Here is a 22,422-nt window from a genome sequence, read left to right on the forward strand (position 1 = left end):
CTTTGCTATATTTGAATAAATCAAGTAAGGCACCTTCATAGAGATAAAATATGTTATTTATTTAAATAACGGTATAAAGATAAACAATTTAACACACAAGAAGGAATCAAACTCACAGGCTCTGAGTGAAAGTTACTTAAATTATGAAAATGTCTGATCCCTCAAAAACAACTATAAAAAAGTACGTACGAAACAAAACAATCAATACATCAGAAAAAAGCAAAAAGATGGCACATCAAAACAAAATGGGCCACAAGATATGATATGCAAGTCACACCATGCAAGATGCGACATGCAAATCATTATGACCAGTAAAGATCTTTACTGATTTAAATGGATTTTAGTGTTTTTATGTTTTGCAGTGACAAATCCGCATTATGTTTGCTAAAATACGACCAAAATATTGTGAAATCGCTAATTTTCGTGGGGTATAAAAGGACTCATGAATTTATGTCCCTCACGAAATAAAAAAAAAACTACTCAAACATCCTTCAATCACGAAATCAAATCCCCACAAACCCATTTTTTTCTCAACTCACAAAAATTTGAACCCACGAAAATATGTGATTTCACAGTAGATTAAGAAAACTAATTTGAGAATAAAAATTGACATTTTTTTTAATATTATATGTCAGAGACCAAAAGAAAGGCTAACTCACATAGGTATCATGCTTTGTTTTTTGTTTTTGTTTTTGTTTTCATTTTTAATTGCTATCTTTTCCTCGAATCAATAAGGCCAATAAGTGAACAAAACATCTCTTCCTTCAAATTCTCTTTCCAAATATACGCCAATCGATTTTTTTAAAAAATATACTACATGTATGATTTCTTAACAGGAAAAGCAGTACTCTTCGATATCACTATCTCCTTCTTTTGTATTTCATTTGTAAATATTTACTTTGGAGCTTTGATCAAAAGATAAAGCGTCTCCATATAAGTGAAAAATTCTCGAGAGGGACGTTAAACAACATACAATCAATCAATCAAAAGATAAAGATAGCTTACATTCATGATAAGATAAGTTTTTTTAAAATGAGATGTTTTCAAAATTGTATATGGTAAATCAATATCATTACAATCAACATTTTGCAGTCAATATTAAATTTTGCATTTAATAAATAATGTTCTGGAATACCATCTGATCAGCAAAGTACATCACGTGTTGTCTAAACACATTATAACAAAACTGCCTAATATACTTCATAAATTTCATTGCTCTATCCGACGATTACAGAAAGTCTTGTTTAATTTATTACATACGTTTTTGACAACGGCAATTATATCAGGTAATATTAAAGCTGTTATAGTAAAACTTATCAGCAAGACCCCAACACTTCCTAACTGTACAGCACTCGGACGAGATTCATACACACTTATCAAACTTCTGTTATAGGCACTGGTTTTTGACTTATTTACGTATAGCTCCTCCTTCATCTTTTTTATCCATTCTGCAATTGTTTCATTGGTGATATAGCTTTTTTGTCTGTTTGATGTATCTGAAAAGGGAAAGAACATGATTCAAGCAACATTTTTGATTGTACATTAAATGAAAAGAAATTTAAGGAAAAATATATTACAGTAAATGGATTTATGAAAAGGTAAAAAAGGTCCATACGAGACGACACGATTATTATGGAATTATTTTAATTCGTGGGTATAATGTTCGTGAAAAACGAAATTATGTTGTTTCGTAAATATAGAAGACTCAACTTTATTACTTTATTAGAAAGGGTGACCCATGAAATTCACAAACATTGTTCCCAAACAAGATATAATGATTTCCACAATATTGTTATTTACCTCATTTGTTTGCAAAAATATAAAACACACAAAGAAATATTAATTCCTGAAAATATATTTGTATTTATGATAAAAAACGAACCTTGGCACTTCAGACTGGTATAGGTCCACTCACCAGACACACATGTTACTTTATTGTCAGAATTTGTTGGCCTGAATCCATAGCGACATGCATACATAGCCACGTCATTATCAACTAGGAAATCAGCATTTGTTATGTTAGGCACTGGACCACAAGATGACGCTGAAATTACACAATAGGGTGCAGATAAATAATGATGGGTTGTTTTCTACCTATGATAAGTTAGATTGATATAAATCTGATACTTTTTCATATGTTAACCCTTCAGACAAAGAATCGTTCTTACTGATGAAGAATTATTTCTTGTCTCGTTTTTAAAATTTCAATGGTACACATATTTCATACTAGTATGCTTCAGATGTGCTTTTGAAATATTAAGTGTGATTTAAAAATTGTAAATTGAAATATTTATTTGTTTCCATAAACATCTGGTAGGTCATCTACCAAAATATTCAACACTAAATAACAAGATGCGTCCCTAAAAACTTTTTTATGCAATCTATGAACATTTTTCACTCGAAAATAAAATATTTTATTGTATTTTATTATTTTTCTCTGTATTTTGTGATTGTCGCAAGAATTTAAATGATAATTACAGCTGTAATATCTTCCCGCATTGAAACATAAATGCCTTGTCAAGTTTATTTTCACGTCATATGAATGATTTTTTTTTTTACGAATATTCAATTCTTTATTTAAATCACTATTCTTTTTTTCCAAGAAATCATAACAATAGAACATTCTTAGTAGCTCTATTTCAAGGATCTCTAATGATGTAGGTAAAAAATAATGATATATAAACTGTTAAAAGAAGGTTATTCTCAAACGAAATAGTTACGAATAAAATTGGGAAAAGGACTCCTCTTACCATAGCAAGTAAAATTTGTTGTTTGCCACTCATATTGTAAGCAGTTTATTAAACTGGTTCCAGATTTTGGAAGAAACCCCTCGTGACAAGAATACAGAGCGACATTGCTAGAGACCATGACGTCAGCATTAGCAATGGATGGTGGATCAGGACAGGATCCTGTGCATAAAACATAGTGTAATTACTATTAATTAGCATAGTCAAATAACAAAGATTACATATAATGACTTAAAGATCTTCGAATAATTTTCTGACTTGCAATACTTTAAGTATAGGTTTTGGTGCAATGCATTAATATAGCATTGAGGAAAAGATGTATTTATGATTTTAAAAGACATCCCAAATTTCAAGGCTTCTGGAGGAACATAAAAATACAATTTTCAATTGCAATTATTCCTGAATTATGATATGTATTTAAGTCACTGTTATATGTAATTCATGTATATAGACCATGATCCTTACTTATACATTTAAGGTCAGGTGACGGCCAGGTACTGTTGCTGCATTCAATGATGTCAGCTGTATGTTTCAAAGCGAAATATCCCGTTAAGCAGTAATATTTTGCTCGATTGTCCTGAACAAAAACTGCTGCATTTTCAATTGCGGGAGGTGATGAGCAAACAGCTTCATATTAAAAGAACAGAAATGTGTCAGAATTTGATTTTTTTTTAAAATTCCTGATGAAATAAATTAAATTAATGATTTATTTTATCAATTGAAAATGATTTTTGAAAATTACAGCTTTTGTTTATGCATATCAACAGATGTGTTATATACCTTTACAGAACATTGAAGTCATAGACCATGTACCCTCAACACAGTTAATTATAACGTCATCAGAACTTTCGGTGTATCCAGTCTTACAAGCATATAATGCCTTGCTATCATTAGTAACTCCTTCATATAGCTTATAAGCATTATCAATGTCAGGAGGGATTGGACAATCTAAAGTGTAGCATCACAATAATTTTAAAGTCAATCCTGGGAAAAATGGTGTCAACAAAAGATTAAAGACATCGAAATCGGAACAAACAACATGGTTGAAAATTTTCTTTATCATCTGTTCCTGTCTTGTAATGGTCAATTTATAGTGATATTGCCAAAATGAGTAAAAATTCTTTTTCTGACCAAACATTGTCAAGTAAATCAAGTAAATCGTCCTATCAATATCGTGGTGAAAAATATATAATACCTGTAGATACGCATCTGTTCCTTGACCAATCAGGGGAACATTTTTCTGTACCATTGCAAGGCGTACCTATAAGGAAGGAGTTTATTTAACTTTACAAATAGAGATAAAATTTCTTTCTTATAATTTTCAATTATCTGGATACATCTATCTATATCTATAATCTATATCCTTTACATTTCCACTAGATTGATAAGGAAAATGTATTAGATGTTTATTTGAAACAATTTCTTTCACACATCCTTAGTTATACAAATGCGTACCAGATATGTCGATAACTTTAACGATGACTTCAACCACGTCACTTTGTTGATTACTTTGCCCCGAGCCCCACTGTCCACCCAAGTAAACCAAATGTCCATTTGTATTTGTTTGGGCTGGTCTCCAGAGCATGACCTCTGTTTCATTGTATCCGTATATAACAGCTCCATATGGGTCATCGGAGGTATCAATCATAGCGCTACCGCCAGCATTAAATATGAAACCATCGTTGTTTGAAGATGAAACTTTCAACTGATGGAATTAAGTTGGAAACAAATGTATAGAAAACATGGAATGAGGTATGTTAAATGTAACTTTAACTTTCCCTTTGATCTAGACTGACCATTTCCACTCACATAATGTTTATAAAAAAGGAATTACATTCAGAACAGTTTAGATCAAAGACTCAGAAATGAAATTACGAGATTATTTGCTGGACTTTAAGTAAATTATTTCACAAGAAACTCAAAAAATTTCTGTCATTTTGAAATAAAGATTAATATCGTCAAAATACGTAAATTATATATGGTTAATTTTTCTCATCTCAAACTTTCAATGTATCTTAAAACTGAAAAATACTATTTTAAAAAAAATGAATAGCATAATTATCCTTTTTAATAAGAAGAAAAATTCAACATTATGAAGAAAGACTTTTACAACATCTTACAAAACAAATGTGAAGTGTTTAAAAACGCTTAAACGATGAATATGACCTGTTTAGTGTTAAACTATTTTAATATGACTTAACTTTAGACGTACCAGAACAGAAACAATGGTTGAATCTAAATTATACATCGCGTCCAGCTTTACTCGTTCGACAGAGTTAATATTGTTTTTATCCATCGTGAATTGTGATGAGAAATACTTATTACAGGAATCCAGTATCCAAGCTTGAATGTAAAGGTCAGCAGTAGTTTCTTTTATGCTCTCTGTTCCCCAGCCATCATGAACACAAGCCACAAAATTTCCTTTGAATTAACATGACAAATTTTATTTTTTTTATTGATGATCTTCAAAAAACACCTTTTTGAAATTAATTTTGAAAATGGTGATGATAATGTCTCTCTTCCCATAATAAAGCAGATGCATGTAATAAGACTATTGCTTATAGTTCCTTTGCTTTAAAAGGAAATAGCCCTTATTTAACCATTATTATCCCCTTGGAACGGAGTTGGAGGGGATGTAGTAACGCGCGTGTAGGTGAGTGTGCATTCGTGTGTGTGTTAGTTTGTTCTTGTGTGACGTCTTGATTTATAGGAATGCTTTTTGTGAGGAGATGCTCCGCTTTGCGGTGCCTTTGTTTTCTTTTTATCTCTCAAAAATTTTAAAACGCTGAAATAAAATTTCAACCAATTATTCAAATGAGTGTGTCACAAAATAGGGTAAAAGGGATTGTCAGGTTACAGAAAAAAAGAAAAAAATCAAAAGATTCTTGATTAATAAAAATCATATTAAGTATTTTCCTCTGAAATCTGTGAGCCCTGGATATGTGCTACAAGAGGTTTGAACCCTCCGAAAGTTCCTACTTTTAGTTTAGTTAGAAGAGTTATGCTGGACTCCTTTACTGATTTTGTTTACTGAGGGGATATAGATTAATCAGATAATAGATATTTTTAGATAATGTTTAATTTTCCTTGTGATGGTGTAATGAATGCAAATTGTTACGCAGAGTATTTTTATTACATATATTTAGACTTATTAAATAAATAGAATAGAAGCAAAAGGTAATCGAACAAAGTAAATCAGTGCAATTTCGATTTCCATTCAAAGTGATCCGATAGTCGAACTATTTTAAATAATAAAAACGAAGTAAAATTTAAAACTGTTTAAAAAGTAGAGAATATGATCGAACGAAAATTTTGGTCAGACATAAATCTTACCAGATATCGACCAAAGACGGATTTCTTGGTCATTGAATGCAAAAACTGTCCCACAGATAGTTTCATGAGTAAAAGTTTGTGAATTAAATGTGACACCTACAATAAAAAAAACATGGGTAAATCCTTGTGTGAATAGTCTAGGTTCTATAATTTAAAGTGCGTCCCTTACAAACAGAGGGATATAAATGAAAAGGTATCTTTTGGCCAACCTCACCTGCTGCCTCGGAAACATAGCCATTGCTCATCTTTAACTGTACAACAACAAAATCTGGGTTTTTACTAAGTCCGTGTGTAATAGTCTTATAACTGTCTCCTGGTTAAAAAAAAACACTTGAATTGTTAAAGTCTGTTTTTTCTTTTTACATTTTAATCGATGATTTTAATAGCATTTAAAAATGTATTCAAAAATTTATTATCTTAAAAATAAATATTTGTATAAAATCATGCAGTATCGGTGTTTACAAAAAAACATTAATCGTTCCAAATTCAGATTACAGCAATTACGACATCTGGAAATATATATATGAGAAGCTATCAGGTTCCAGGGATAAATATGCATCCCTGTCGATCGGACACACCCAGCATAAGCCATTTGATTTGATCTGACAAAAGAGGCTACAAGCAGAATTAATATATTCTTAAGATTAAAGAATATTCAAAATCTTTTTCACTTCATTTCCTAAGTATTATTTGAATTTGTTAGAGATGCCATTGTTTAAGTCATAAACATGTGTAGCTCATAAGCATTGATTGAAATTATCCTCAGAAGAAATCTTAAGTAGTTAAGAAATACTTCTGGTTTGCTTATGGTTTACTCACAACGTGAAATGTTATAACAACGCAAAATGTTATAAACTGGGATTATTAAATTTTGCGTTATTATACATGTATTTTGCCCCGAGATTAACGCAAATTGTAAGAAGATATTTTATTGGATTTTTGCATTTTGCGTTATGACATTTTCGACGAGATTTATGCAAAATGTAATAACGCACTTTTTGATGGTTACATTTTTGCATTATTAATTTTTGCCTTGAGGACAACGCAAAATGTAATGAAACAAAATGTAGTAACATAACACAAGAAATATATGTTTTTTTGCATTGTGTTCAACGCAAAAAATCACAAAATTGATTTAAACATATATTTTATATTATTAATTATTAATAATAGTATTGTGCTGAAGTGGATTGTTCGGTTAGGGTATGAAATACATTTAAGGTCCTTCATATTTATATTTTTTTGTGTGTATGCACTTCACCCGAGAGCGCAAGCAAACAATGGCTGGGGCCAGATGCGTTATTTTTAAGCTTGTCGTATGTTGCAACTTGTCATATAGACTCAATATTGCCCAAATCAATCTTGTTATAATTCGCTCAAACCATATCGATCGGCTAAAATATATACTTAAAATTTTGCGTCGGACCATTCTCCTATAAAACTTTTCATTAAATTTATATTTAATATTATTCATTATTTAAAATATATTTACTAAATATCTATCAATACAAGTATATAGAACGCATATATGGCGTGTAAAAAGATGCATTATCATACATTTTTGTTATTTTTATTTAAAGAATTTATAATATATATATATATATATATATATATATATATATATATATATATATATATATATATATATATATATATATATATATATATATATATATATATATATATATATATATATATATACTATTCTAAAACATATTCCTATTCAATAAAACGTGATTCCTATTCGATGATTTGTCATTTGTATTCGATAAATTGTTATTCCAGTTGGAAAAAATATGATTCATATTCCAAAATATATCATTCATATCCGAAAGCATGTGTTTATTATTTGATAACATGCCATTCATAAATGTTTCCAATGGTTCATGCTTTGCCCTTGTTACGATTAATAATATATTGTTTCCAGCATTTAAAGGATCATTGTTCACTTTGAAATACAATGATAGTCGTCCGAAAAAGCACCTTGCAAATGTTCCAAACACATTTAAAATGCTCAAAAGAAGAATGGATGTATATAAAATTCACTTTATGTAAGTGGTAAACTTTAGATTACGATTACTTTATATAATTTGTTCATACATTATGTATATAAAAAGAATATTCTGCGTTTTTCATTATCATGTCTAAGATGGCATTCACGCGAACGGGAGTTAATGCTTTTCTCTGGAGCATTTAATGGAAATTTGATAAATTTTTTATTGATCAATCTTTTTTGGCCTTGTTTTTGATTGAATAGGTTCAAATTTCTGAAGATATATTAATCTTGATGATTCATGTGTGCGAGTATAGATAGTATCTTGAATAATATATTGATAGTCTTCAAAATATGCTTTATCATACAACTTCATATGGAGATTATTAAAGAGTCTTATTCAGTTTCATAAAATCTAACCGTAGACATTCTATTCGATTTCTGTTGGGGTTTTGCAGATAAAAAAGTAATATTTGTATGCATCAACGGAATAATGAAAAACTCAGAAAAATGACATAACTATATATTATATTTTATCTAAAGGAAAAGTCTTGATACACTGGTACACAAAGTTTCTTATGATTTAAAGTTAGTATATACAGCTAACTTATTCTGCATACGCTTTTGGTAATAAGAGATAAAAGTTCCTGAAACGATTTCAGAATTTTTTTCTACATAAAGTAAGACAAAGTAGTCAGGTCATTTAATGTTATATATATATATATATATATATATATATATATATATATATATATATATATATATATATATATATATATATATATATATATATATATATATATATATATGTAGCTTATATGGAGAGAGAGAGAGAAGTTGTTTTTCAATCTGTAGCAAGATGCAATGATACAACCTTTTTATTTTTATCTAAATCACTTAAAAAATAGCTTTACAATATCTATTAAGATAAGCTTTTCAAAATTCATATTTGCACATATTCTGAATTCTTATATAAAAGCATGATTCATGATGTTTTAGATGTTATGAAGATAGACAGCTTGATATATGAATTGGATAAAAATAATTAAATATCCCTATACTACAGGTAATTCATGAACATGAACCTTCTATAGTGAGCAATAGATGCGATAAATCTTCGCTAGTATCGACTTTTTGGATTTATTCGACACTTACATTCTCATAATATATTTACGCTCTCTAATTAAAATGTGGCATAATGTTTTCCTTTCTATAAAGATTGTTTAAATGTGTGCGATTGATTTTTTCTTAATTGAGGGGGATAATATATAAAACCATTTCTTCAAAAAATGGAGAAAAAAAATGTTTTTTTTTTCAAAATATTCGAATACATCTATGACGATTCTTTTGACTGAAGAGGATGAGTTTTAATATCAAAATGTCGTCATTCATGAAGCGAAACTTCTTTGTTTTCAGCGTAGTTAAGCTGAAAATGATAAGAGATAACTATTAAAATTCTAATAAGAGAGGACGTTTGAAAAATACCATGGCATAAATATTTTTATACATTCGGGTGAGGGGTGCGATAATATCCAATGAAAATGATTACAAAATTGCTTTAATTAGAGATAAAATATATTTACTTTATTAATTAAATTGTCCTGACAATGAAGAAAATAGTATAGAATTAACAGTCACATCTCATGAAGGTTGACAAGACTTTGCATCGGAGGAATACTGAATGTCTGAGTTCATTTTTACTTTTTTTTAATGTTTCGTCTACTTGATTAAAACAATATACTATATCAGTATAGCTCATGGCGAGTGTGACTGGTCACCAGGAAATGCTTATTCCTCCTAGGAAATATGAAATTTCCAGGGGTCCTTGTCTTATGCCCTCTTGATATATTTATATTGTTTTTGATAACTGTTCGTTATCTGCACGTTTTACATAAACCGAATTCTAAGAGAGGCTTTTTGCTTATCTTTGATGAAGACCAAAAAAAAAAAAAAAAAAAAATTCTACATGTTGTGATTTAAAACAAATCTCCTCCATGAACGCTGAAATTCTTATTTGATCAATCCAAACTCAGTTAATCCTAAATATTAAATAATTTTGGATAACATTCCCGAAAAGGTACGAGATAATGTTTTCTACTAAACCCAAATTGATAATTCAAAAGAACAGTGCTTACCTGTTGAAATGCTTTGACTACCATAGCTTGTGAATTTCGCTGGTGGTAGATCACACAATCCCCATACCTTAACCCTAATTAAACCTACCAAATAAAGTCCTTGAAATGGGCCAGCAAACGCGGATCCACCTAAATCATAATAAATACTAAAACTCATAATTACAAATATAAAATGTATGTAGTCTACAGGAATCTTAAAAGATAAGAATAAGACAGTAAATATTTTATGCCCCGGGATCGAAAGATCCCGGGGGTATATTGTTTTTGTCCTGTCTGTCTGTTTGTCTGTTTGTTTGTCTGTCTGTTGTCAACTTTAACTTTGCCCATAACTTTTGATTGGTTGGAGCTGTAACTTTCATATTTCACATGTGTATTCCTTGTGACAAGACCTTTCTTTGGGTACCATCATATTTGACCTTTTGATCTTGACCTTGGAGTTTGACCCACTTTTGCAAAATTTTATGAGACTTTAACCTTGGCCATAACTTCTGAACAGTTGAACCGTTCACGGTAGCTCAGTCTGTAGAGCGCTCGCTCCGTGATGGGGAGGTCGTGAGTTCGAATCTCTGCCGCGACAGACCTAAGTCGATAAAAAAATGGGTAGCAACTGTTCCTTCGCCATGCGCTCGACACTTTGAAGTGAAAGTTGCGGATGAGACCTTAAAAACCGAGGCCCCGTGTCACAGCAGTCGTTGGCACGATAAAGATCCCTCACTGCTCAATGGCCCTGAGTGCAGAGTAAAGGTCAAAATTTGAAACCCTTCACCGGTATATGGTGACGTCTCTATATTAGTGAAAAATTCTCGAATGGGACGTAAAAAACATACAATCAATCAATCAATCTGAACATTTGGAGCTTGGGGTTTCAAACTTCACATGTGTATTCTTTGTGACAAGACCTTCCTCTGGATGTCAACTCCTTTGACCCTGTGACCTTGACCTTGGAGTTTGACCTACTTTTGAAAAACTTTAACCATGGCCATAACTTTTGAACAGTTGGTGCTTGGGGTTTCAAACTTCACATGTGTATTGCTTGTGACACGACCTTCCTCTGGATATCAACCACTTTGACCCTTTGTCCTTGACGTAGGAGTTTGACCTTCTTTTGAAAAACTTTAAATCTTGGCCATAACTTTTGAATGGTTGAAGCTAGGGCTTTCATACTTCACATATGTAATCCTTGTGAAAAGCCCTTTTTTGAATACCAACCACTTTGACCTTTTGACCTTGACCTAGGAGTTTGACCTACTTTTGAAAATCTTTAACCTAGGCATTAACTTTTGAATGCTTGATGCTAGGCCTTTCATACTTTACATATGTAATCCTTGTCACATCACCTTCCTTTGGATACCAACCACTTTGACCTTTTGACCTTGACATAGGAGTTTGACGTACTTTTGAAAACTTTAACCTTGGCCATAACTTTTGAATGGTTGGTGCTAGGGCTTTCATACTTCACATATTTAATCCTTTGGATACCAACAACTTTGACCTTGACCTTGACGTTTTACTTACTTTTAAAAACTTTAACCTTCGCCATAACTTTTGAACAGTTGGACTTGTGCTTTCAAATTTCACATGCGTATTCCTCGAGACAAGACCTTTCTTTGGGTACCAACATTTTCTATCCTTTGGCCTGGATTTTGACTTGCATTTGAGAATCTTTAACCTTCGCCATAAGCTGCCATACGGGGGCATCAGTGTTTCACAAACACATCTTGTTTAATCTTTATTTAGTGTGTCAAGTTACCGCTGTTAAAATGTTTGTTCCCAAATTTGTTCGCAGGTCTTCGAATTTCAGCATATCAATGGGCATCTTGTTTACTTCAACCTTACCACAGAGGAGTCTTAGATTTGACTTAAACTTTTTAAAATTAAATTGAAATAATTAAAAAAGAATTTGTTTTTGATTTCTTTAAAAAAAAACTAAGTTCAACTCTTAAGAACTACCACCTGTGAAAAAGTATATGACCGTATATTTACATCCACTAAATATTAACACCTTTATTTCTTTAGAAAACCATTAATTCTGTACTAACCAGCAAAGAAAGCATTTTATTGCTTAAATATAATCACACTGTCAATATCCTCCATCAAATACCATTTACATGTACTTTTTACTTTGAATTCACAAAGCAAGTTACACTTCTGTGGGTTATGAAAGTGGGGACCTTTCTTATTAATTTACAAAATCTTCTTTGTGTGAAATATCTCAGATCACACAGTGTTATACATGTACTTTTAAAATTCCAGATTTTTATAAGTTTTTTTTTTATATTATACATTTCAATAATTCAGTATTCTAGATCTAAATAATAAGAAAATAGAAAAAATAATATAACCCTCAACAAACTGTTATACTACCTGTGTATATAAGTACTCCTTTGTTTGATTGGTTACTCCTAACAGGGACAAATATTTTAACTTGTCTTTCATTGTAAAAATACACAACTCCACCGTAGACATTGTCACTATCATCATCCCTTTGCGCGGATCCAAATGCAGAAAAAATGACGTCATATCCGTTTTCTTGAATTTTTACCTGTACCTCAACTTTTGCAGGCATCTCTTCTAAGGGATGTTGAATAACAACTGGACTAGATTTTTGTGATTCAACTTGAATCCATTCGCTGATGTATACAGAACATACGCAACACCCTATTGCTAGATAAAAAAAATAAAAACAATGTAAACGAGAAATAAATAAAATGTTTACCATTTTTGCAGATTTATAAGCTGCAATATCAAAAAATCCTTTAATCCTTATTTTGATTAATTTTCAAAGAATAATAAACAAAACATAATTGCTCATACCTTAAAAATTACCGATAAGCAAGAAAAGCATCAAGATAAGACATAAAATGAAAGCGTAACAGTATTCAGCAAATTGGTTATTGGCTATTCAAAATCTTATGTATTTCAATAGATCTATCAATAAAATTTTCTTTTCCAAATTGTATACATCGTTACAATTCAGGGTTTGTTTCAGATGTAATAAAAAGTTTGAGATAAAGTGTAGAGTTTACTTATCTTTTCATCTAAATATATATTCCATGGCATTTTCATGGACGATTTCATATAAATATAGACTAAATATCAGAAATATTTTTTAAATTTTATGCGAAGGAAAAAGTCTCAGAACATAAAATCTCTTCAATTTATGCTTACTCCTCTTAGGAACCTAATCCCACACCTCGAATTTCCAGATGTCCGTGTTTGTACCCTTTTCACAGAGCTGTATTGTTTATAGATTTCTTTTAGATCGATCACTGTTGGTTATCTTCAATCTTTTCATTCTTTTACACAATGATTTATACATTATCAATATGGAGGAAACAAAGTGAATATGACCGGTTTACAGGATGCTTACTCCTCCAAGACATCTGAACCAGGAGCCTGTCCAATGCCCTGGTCTCTTTTTCAGTGGATTTCTGAGATTGATCACTGCTTTTAATTTTCAATGTTGTCATTTAAAAAGCATATTGTTTTGCCTATTTTTTTTTTTTTTTAGATATTTTGTAGTTATGAAGCTTAAAGCTACTTTGAATGCAAATGCACTTTTTATTCGAGAATCTGCTCCCGAAAAATTCATCCTCACCTATACACAAATTTTATTTTAAACGACTGTTTAAAAAATCTCGAGAAAATAAAATAAAGTCGCAAAGATTTTATTATCTACACTTTCTCCACATTTTTAATACTGTGGTATATCCTCAATATGTCCAGTTTTCTCCTTCCATCTTCATATACATTGTTTCACGAAAAAAAGTCATCGAGATATTCGCACAAGGATTTAACTTAATTTGCAAACAGACAAACAGTATCAGTCAAAATCCATGAACTCTTTTCATCTCTTTTGGTGTATAAATTAGCATTTTATTCAAACTGTCCAGTTTTATTACATTTCTTTACTGTTATAAGCTTTTGAGCAAAATAATTTGAAATTTCCTTCTCTATAACTGAATTAAAGAATTCTAGCTATCGTTTCTATATGGCTGGGTTTTTAAATGCAAATCTTTAAATTCATGTATGAATTGATTAGATTGACGGAGCATTCCATAGTCAAATTCAATACAAAAAAGGGTATGAAACAAAAAAAATCATAGAAATATTGGAGCAGAAAGATTGTAAAAAAAAATATACATCTAACTGTAAATCATGTCTTGCAGAAAACATTTTTCTTTTCTCCCTTCTTTTCTAAACTTTGTTTAATAGAGGAATTACAACTCCATACTTTTCTCCTGAAAATCGCTGCGATTAACCGATACCATTTATCACTTTTACAAACTTTTAAAAGTTCAGAATTCTTCATTTGCATTTAGTGGTTTGATTATTTTTAACATAAGAACATGATATAAATACAAGATAAACTTACTGGTAAGAAAGAAGAATAATCCTGTCATTATGTTAAATTGATTTTACGTAGTTACTTCTTCAAGAAATCATGCCATACTTAACAATGACAACCGGAGACAGGAGATGTGATCCAATCTCATGTGATCGGTATTGAATTTTTAATTTATCTTGGATATTGATTAACTAACAATAAATGCATAAAGACAATGACAGGTGTTTAATATTGATTAACGTACTTGACGTAGTTACACTCATTTTTTTTTAATAATAAATGGGTAGATATTCTTTATAAGCTAATTTATTTTATTCATCTCCTTTTGATGAATGTCAATTTAATGGGACTGTAAGGTAATTTTACTGTCATCTGATATATTGTTTTGCTTCTGAATTTAATAAATCTTTACCAAATCTACCAAAAGAAAGAATTTAGAAAATATTTGATACTCCCTTATCTAATGGTATGAATCTACGAATTAAACACGCTTTCAAATCAAAGGCCTGAAGTTATATTACTATTTATCTTGAAACATGCGTGAAAATGTGAAAACATCATATATTAATAGAAAAAAGATTATTCAGCATTTTTTTATCCTCCACATGTGCAACATGGACCAACATTGCACATAACAAAATCTTTTTTTTTTAAATGAGATGAAACAAATTTGGCCACAGGCAGCTTTTTTTTTGCCTAAAACCTCATGTATACAAATAAAAAAAAAATCCTACTAAGTGAAAATTTATGAAAACTAACACATGGCTACAGGTGAAGTCAGGTTCTAAAACTATTGTTTGATCACAGCCAAGTCCGCTATCTGTATCTATTTTCAAAAAACAAAATCAAAACTATATGCTGTCATAAGACATTAATACCGGAATACCAGCACATAAATGTTTGCCTCTAAATTTCTAAAAAATGAACACACAACAGGTTTCTATAACCTACATAAAATATATTCATGCATTAAATTTTTTCAGTTATTTCCCGATCATGACAAGGAGCACACGGCGGGTGTGACCGGTCGGCAGGGGATGCTCACTCCTCCATGGCACCTGATCCCTCCTCTGATGTTTGGAGGTCCGTGTTTGCTCTGCTCCTATTTTGTATTGTATTATGGACTTTTGAGCTTGAATACTGTTCGATATCTCCATATATTTCAATGGAACAAAAAATGCACAGGAGAACATGTGGCCATTTTGATAATCTTTCAATAATGAATGTGTTAAATTTACCAACCTGAAATTTAAGAGTCTTTTTTTTTTAAGAAAGATTTTTTGGGAATTTTTTTTCTGTTAAAGCCCGAGATAATAAGCACCAACCTCAAATTTACATGGCCTGGATGTTATAAATTTCTTAAATACGTACTTCGTAACTCATACCCCGTACTCCAAAACCATACTCATGTATACCGCATGTATAAAAGCTCCATAAAAAAACCCATATGCATGGAAAAATTTTCAGCTTGATTGTAATTATCTGTAGTACAAATACATGACAAAAATTATCTCATAATGATTCAAAAAATCAGGCTGGAATATACTAACTCTTTTAAATAAGTAGATTTCGAGTACAATATGTTTAGTAGATAGCGACTGAAATCTTGATTTCACTCATAGAAGATTTGTTTTAGACACGGCCAAATAATAAAGTTGAAAATAGAGAAGGAAAAAAAGCTGCTAACACGAAGATTTTTACGCATAATGAATAGGGAGGATGAAAGCAAAATGTCTGATCAATAATAACTTTTCCTGAAGAAGATATTGAGGTTTTTTTCTTTTTATTATGCCCCCGTATCGAAGATTCGGGGATATATAGTTTTTGCCCTTTCCGTCCGTCTGTTTGTCCGCAAAAACTTTAACATTGACCATAACTTTTGAACGGTTAGTGCTAAGGCTTTCATACTTAGCACATGTAATCCTTGTGACAAGACCTTTCTTCGGATACCAATAACTTTGACCCTTTAACCTTGACCTTGGAGTTTGACCTGCTTTTGTAAAACATTAAAATTGGCCATAACTTTTGAACGGCTGGTGCAACGGCTTTCACTAATCACATATGTAATCCTTGTGACAAGACCATCCTTTGGATTTCAACACATTTGGACCCTTTGACCTTGACCTTTGAGTTTGACCTACTTTTGAAAAACTAAAACCTTGGTCATAACTTTCATATCGCTGATGCCTTTGACCTCGATCTTGGACTTTGACCTACTTTTCGAAAACTTTAACATTGGACACAACTTTTGAAAAGTTGTTGTTAGGGCTTTCATATTTAATATGTTTTTTCCTTGATACCAACAATTGTAATCCACTGACCTTGATCTTGGAGTTTGACCTACTTTTGAAACACTTTAACATTGGTTATAACTTTTGAACGATTGGTGCTTCAGCTTTCATATTTCACCTGTATATTTCTTGTGAGAAGGTTTTTCCTTAGGCACCATTAATTTTGACCATTTGACCTTGACCTTGATGTTTGAATTACTTTTGAAAAAATTTAGCCTTTTCCATATCTATTCAATGGTTATTGCTAGGGCTTTCACATTTCACAGGTATATTTCTCGAGACAAGACCTTAATTTGGGTACCAACATATTTGATTTGCATTTCAGAAAGTTAAACCTTTAATGCTATAAATTGCCATACGGGGGCATCAGTGTTTCACAAGCACATCTTGTTTTTACTCAGCATTTTTCGCTACATGGGTTCTTACCTCCTTACCGGGGTGTAATTTTTTTGAAAGATATATAAATGGTAACATTTGATATATATCTTGTTTTAATTTGTTTTATAATAATCTAAATAATTTTCTTATATATATATATATATATATATATATATATATATATATATATATATATATATATATATATATATATATATATATATATATATATATGGATAGATAGATAGATAGATAGATAGATAGGTGTGTGTGTGTGTGTGAGGGTGTGTGTGTGTGTGTGTGTGTGACTTGTCACTTAAGCATATTTCATGAGGAGATTTCAAGGAAAAGAAGTCAACGTAATAAGTCATTGTGATTTATGCCCTAAAAATAATTTTTAAAAAATCACAAAAATAAAATAAAAAACTTTCCTTACTTTTACAATGTACATGTTTGAACCGGAATAAATATGTATTCACGATTGGACTTTCCATTATATTGTAATTTTTTCATTACGATCTTACTTATCTTCATTGTGACTTCATAATAGTATTAGTTTCCCTGTGTATAAACATGCGTGGATATACTTGAAAATATTATCCAAATAAATTTCATAGTAAAACAAAACACACATCAAATGTACATATGAGGCAATTGCACTACATGTATATGCTGGATCTAGATGGCAACATAAAGTGGTAGAGAAAGCCTGAGTAACAGTACATTTTCTGAACGGGTGATACCTGAACCAATCGTTCGATGTCGTCTGATACATGGCTGATAGTTGCTCTGCAACCTGAGCACAATGTCACACATTATGAAACCCAAAATTGTAAGAGATATTGAAAACGATTGCAAGTTCAATAACAGACTTTGCCAGTCGTCTGCTAAGTGATGTTTTACTACCTCAAAAACAGTTGATGGAGTTCAGATTTAAAGCATTAAAGCATGGTTTTTAAACCATACTTTTTGCAATTTCTAGGCATCAATGTTCGAAATTTTTAAATCTTATTGCATAACTACATCCCACCAAATTGCTGATCAAAGCATAAAATATTCGAATAATGTAAAGAGTTTAAGAAAAAAATATTTTGATTTCTCTCTCTCTCTCTCTCTCTCTCTCTCTCTCTCTCTCATTAATCCATCTTTAGGAAATAAATGATTTGATTTTTGCTTAGTGCTAATGTAAAAATACAAACCTAAATAGTTAAAAATAGACATTTATGTTTCCTGGTCTAAATTGAGTGGCAGCAGCAATATCCGTAGTCATATCTTTTTAGCAATTTAATCGCGTTGTTCAGCGTCATGCTATAACATTTTACTCCTTAAATTTGATTTTAAAAATAATATCAAGCTATAGTGGTACAGCAAGCATGAATAACAGTACATTTTCTAAACAGGCGATTCCTGAGCATGTCGTTGGATACCGTCTGATACATGGCTATGTCAGCGGGACAATCTGCTTCATTTGTATCATTTTTAATATTCTGAATGGTTTTGTTTGGTCCCAAAGAACAATGAGAACCTCGATCAACATTTTGCTGACGGCTTTATCCTTCACTGATGGTACGACATTATTTGTCTACCTTGTATATGCAACATATTTTTTTACAGTCACAGAACCAAGTGAGTTAATTTATCATTCCAAAGGATGGATGTATATCGTGGTCATATGCTTTCACGAGTTCATTGCATTTTGCACTATTTCTAATGGGCTGACTATATCTCTAGCGATCTTCCGCTACATGAAGTTTTGTCACCCAAATGCTGCAGAAAGGTATTGCAATAGTAGAAGAGCAAAACTGGTAATTGTACTGGTTTTCATTTTGTCATCATTAGCCATGGTGCCGTATTATCTGTATTACGAGGTGTACGACTTGTCTCAGGACAATTTGAATTTGACAGGGTACTGGATTCGAAAAAAAACATTTGCTAGAAACCATGTGGACTTTCAAAGAACAGTACTTTGGTTGTATGGAATGATATATAAAGTAGTCCCGACAATAGCAATGATTTTCCTTAGTGCTTTTCTGATTCGAGAGGTTTGTGCTGCAGCGAAACGGAGACAGCATTTAGATGTAGCAAGCCATAGTAGATTTTAACAGAACAAAATTAAAACCGGATACAAAAGAACAACAATTATGCTTGTGGTCATTCCTTTGATTTATGTTTTGATGGAATTACCTGTTGGAATAATGGCAATCTTTTCTGGAATTGAGGACGATGAAAGTCATTACTTTTATTTTTTTATTATATTCTCATGCAGGTGATATTGTAGACATAACTGGACTCCTCAATGCCACTGTTAATTTTGTACTTTTGTATAAACAAACAGTTTCGTTTCGTGTTGAAAGAAGCAATTTTTCAAAAGAGAGCAAAATGATATCACTCCCGTTACGCTCATGGTGAACGTACATGTACAAAGTTAGACCTGTAATCAGCATTAAGCAGTAAGTGGTCTTTTTCTTTGCCAGCACATATTGGGAGCGTGATTTATCCTGTCTCATCCAAAGGACCGATCTCTACGTCTCGTAGTGGGATTCGAATTCGTGACGAAAGGATCAACTCCTTATTCCGCGACCCTAGAGCAAACGTTCTAACTATTGCACCACGCCGGCTACCATCTAGTCATTATATAGCTACATGGAAGTGTGAAAACAAATGGTTTGCCTTTGTTCTTCATGCGTTAGTCCTGCGAGGATCTAGGAGATAATTGGTAATGCAAGATAAAGTCAGACAGTGGGCACTCCTTTTGAAAAAGCAAGAACCGCTTTGTACTTCATACTTTTTCATTTGAACATAGTGCTGTAGTTGCTTATCGAAATCAATGTTGGGAATTTTTTAAAAAATGTGAAATTTATAACAGATGGCCATTAGTCCTTAATTAGGGAGACTAGATTCACTCAGATGACTTATTGCTCACTGTTTTGTTGGCTCCGTGTGGTGCATTGTGCGTTGTCCATAAATTCTAAACTTTTTCACCTTCTTCCCTGTAATGGTTGAATCAATTTTACAAAATTGTCATATTTAGTTTCTATGGGTTAAGGAGAACAAAAATTATGAAATGCAGTACCCATATCTGTAGTTAAAGAATCTTCTGTAAAGTTTTTAGTGCTTTCATCACAAATTCAGAAGCTTTACGGTTTAGTTTAATGTTCAAAGAATTTCCGTTTTTAGCTCTACTGGTCAGAGACCAGAAGAGCTTATGCGATAGTAAGGTGCCCGTCGTCTGTCTGTCTGTCTGTCTGTCTGTCCGTCTGAAAACAATTTTTCAAAATGCTACTCCTCCTACAGTTTTGGTCTGATTTCAATATAACTTGACACACAAGTAGACTACACTAAGATACATAATTCTGTGTATCGGTTTTTGATTTCGATGAACGGTGTTGCCATGGTTACTAAAAATAGAAATTTCTGTGAAAAACATTCAAAATGCTACTCCTCCTACAGTTTTGATCTGATTTCAATATAACTTGGCACACAAGTAGACTATACTAAGATGCATAATTCTGTGTATCGGTTTTTGATTTTGATGAACGGTGTTGCCATGGTTACTAAAAATAGAAATTTCTGTGAAATACTTTCAAAATGCTACTCCTCCTACAGTTTTGATCTGATTTCAATATAACTTGACACACAAGTAGACTATACTAAGATGCATAAATCTGTGTATTGGTTTTTGATTTCGATGAACGGTGTTGCCATGGTTACTAAAAATAGAAATTTCTGTGAAAAACATTCAAAATGCTACTCCTCTTACAGTTTTGGTCTGATTTCAGTATAACTTGGCAAACAAGTAGACTATACTAAGATGCATAATTCTTTGTATTTATTTCTGATTTCGATGAACATTGTTGCCATGGTTACTAAAAATAGAAATTTCCTTGAAATACCTTCAAAATGCTACCCCTACAGTTTTGGTCTAATTTTAGTATTACTTAGCACACAAGTAAACTACACTAAGATGCATAATTCTCTGTACCAGTTTCGGCTTTCGATGAACAGTGTTGCCGTAGTTACTAAAAATAGAAATTTTCTTGAAATACTTTCAAAACGCTACTCCTCCTATACTTTTTGTCTGATTTCAGTATAATATGGCATACAAGTAGACTACAGAGATACATAATTGGTGTTATTGTTTTTTGATTTTGTTGAATGTTGTTGCCATGGTTACTTAAATCAAAATTTCTGTAAAATTGTTTTAAAAGGCTACTCCTCCTACAGTTTTAGTCTATATAATAATAAATCTTGCCACAAAAGAGACTAAACCAAGGATCATTATTCTATTTATTGCTGTTGCAAAGTTTCAAGTCCAAGCGCTACTTTTATCTTCCTTTATAAATACAACCAGTAGAGCTACACTCTCGTCAGAGACTTCTGGTTTATATTTGTTATAATACGAGGATTGTCCAAAAAAGTTCGTCTTTTTGTTCATAATTACGATACTGACAAACGTGTTGAATATTAACATATATAATACTTTCATGTTAATTACTTGAATTTGATTCGTTGAGTAACATTTGTTAAAAAATATTGCTACCCTCTGAATGATAAATGCTGCATGTAGTTGAGGGTAACATTGAACATTTTCACCCCTCTATACCCATTGTCAGCCTAGGTTGACAATTGTTTTCTTGGGGTAAAAATGTTCAATGTTATCCTCAACCACGGGCACTGGAAGTTAATGTAAATAATGAGTATGTGCATGTATAAAAAGGAAGGGTAGGACACTCTTGAGGCATATTCGGGTTTTGGGTATTGTTGATGTTTTTTCTTTCAAACTGCCTGACAAGATAAATCATTTCAATTCACTTTACATACAATATATAGCTTTGTTCTGCTCTAATGCATTATACTTAAAGAAATAGACGTTTTTACACCTCCAAGTTTTGAAGATTTTTGCTAGACTGCTGCATTTCCAGTTAAAATCACAAGTGCCCTTATCCTCAACTACATGCAGTATGTATATCAACACCATGATTCAGTAAACTCGAGTAATTACAGCTGTGTAATATACATTATTATATAGCAAATAGATAGTCTATAATAAAAAACAAAGTCTATAAGTCTGAGTATAGGTCGAAATTTGTAGCTCTCCACCGGCAAGTGGTGGCGTCTCCGTATGAAAGAAAAATTCTCGAGAGGGACGTTAAACAATAAAAAACAACATACTCAAGAAGTGGTGTAACTCCGATGT

General features: G+C 31.6%; 1 protein-coding gene, 1 long non-coding RNA gene and 1 pseudogene across 2 annotated transcripts; 1 reads left to right on the top strand and 2 right to left on the bottom strand.

The window, feature by feature from the left end:
* Nucleotides 1-1,209: 1,209 nt before the first annotated feature.
* Nucleotides 1,210-5,043, bottom strand: LOC133204224 (uncharacterized). Its single transcript, XM_061339968.1, has 7 exons — nucleotides 4,960-5,043; nucleotides 4,203-4,452; nucleotides 3,943-4,008; nucleotides 3,528-3,695; nucleotides 2,751-2,909; nucleotides 1,916-2,044; nucleotides 1,210-1,496 (listed from the first exon to the last, which is right to left on the bottom strand). The coding sequence occupies exons 1-7, from the start codon at nucleotides 5,041-5,043 to the stop codon at nucleotides 1,210-1,212; spliced, it is 1,143 nt and encodes a 380-aa protein (XP_061195952.1).
* Nucleotides 5,044-5,126: 83 nt separating this feature from the next.
* On the bottom strand, nucleotides 5,127-6,383 carry LOC133204147 (uncharacterized). Its single transcript, XR_009723557.1, has 3 exons — nucleotides 6,295-6,383; nucleotides 6,081-6,176; nucleotides 5,127-5,168 (listed from the first exon to the last, which is right to left on the bottom strand). It is a non-coding gene; the product is annotated as an uncharacterized LOC133204147 (long non-coding RNA).
* Nucleotides 6,384-18,598: 12,215 nt separating this feature from the next.
* LOC133204225 (probable G-protein coupled receptor 139) lies at nucleotides 18,599-19,608 on the top strand (annotated as a pseudogene).
* Nucleotides 19,609-22,422: the final 2,814 nt, after the last annotated feature.

The sequence above is a fragment of the Saccostrea echinata genome, unplaced genomic scaffold, assembly GCF_033153115.1.
Source record: "Saccostrea echinata isolate AGI-Se365-2 ecotype Australia unplaced genomic scaffold, CSIRO_AGI_Sech_v1 ptg000052l, whole genome shotgun sequence".
Classification (NCBI taxonomy): Eukaryota; Metazoa; Mollusca; class Bivalvia; order Ostreida; family Ostreidae; genus Saccostrea; species Saccostrea echinata.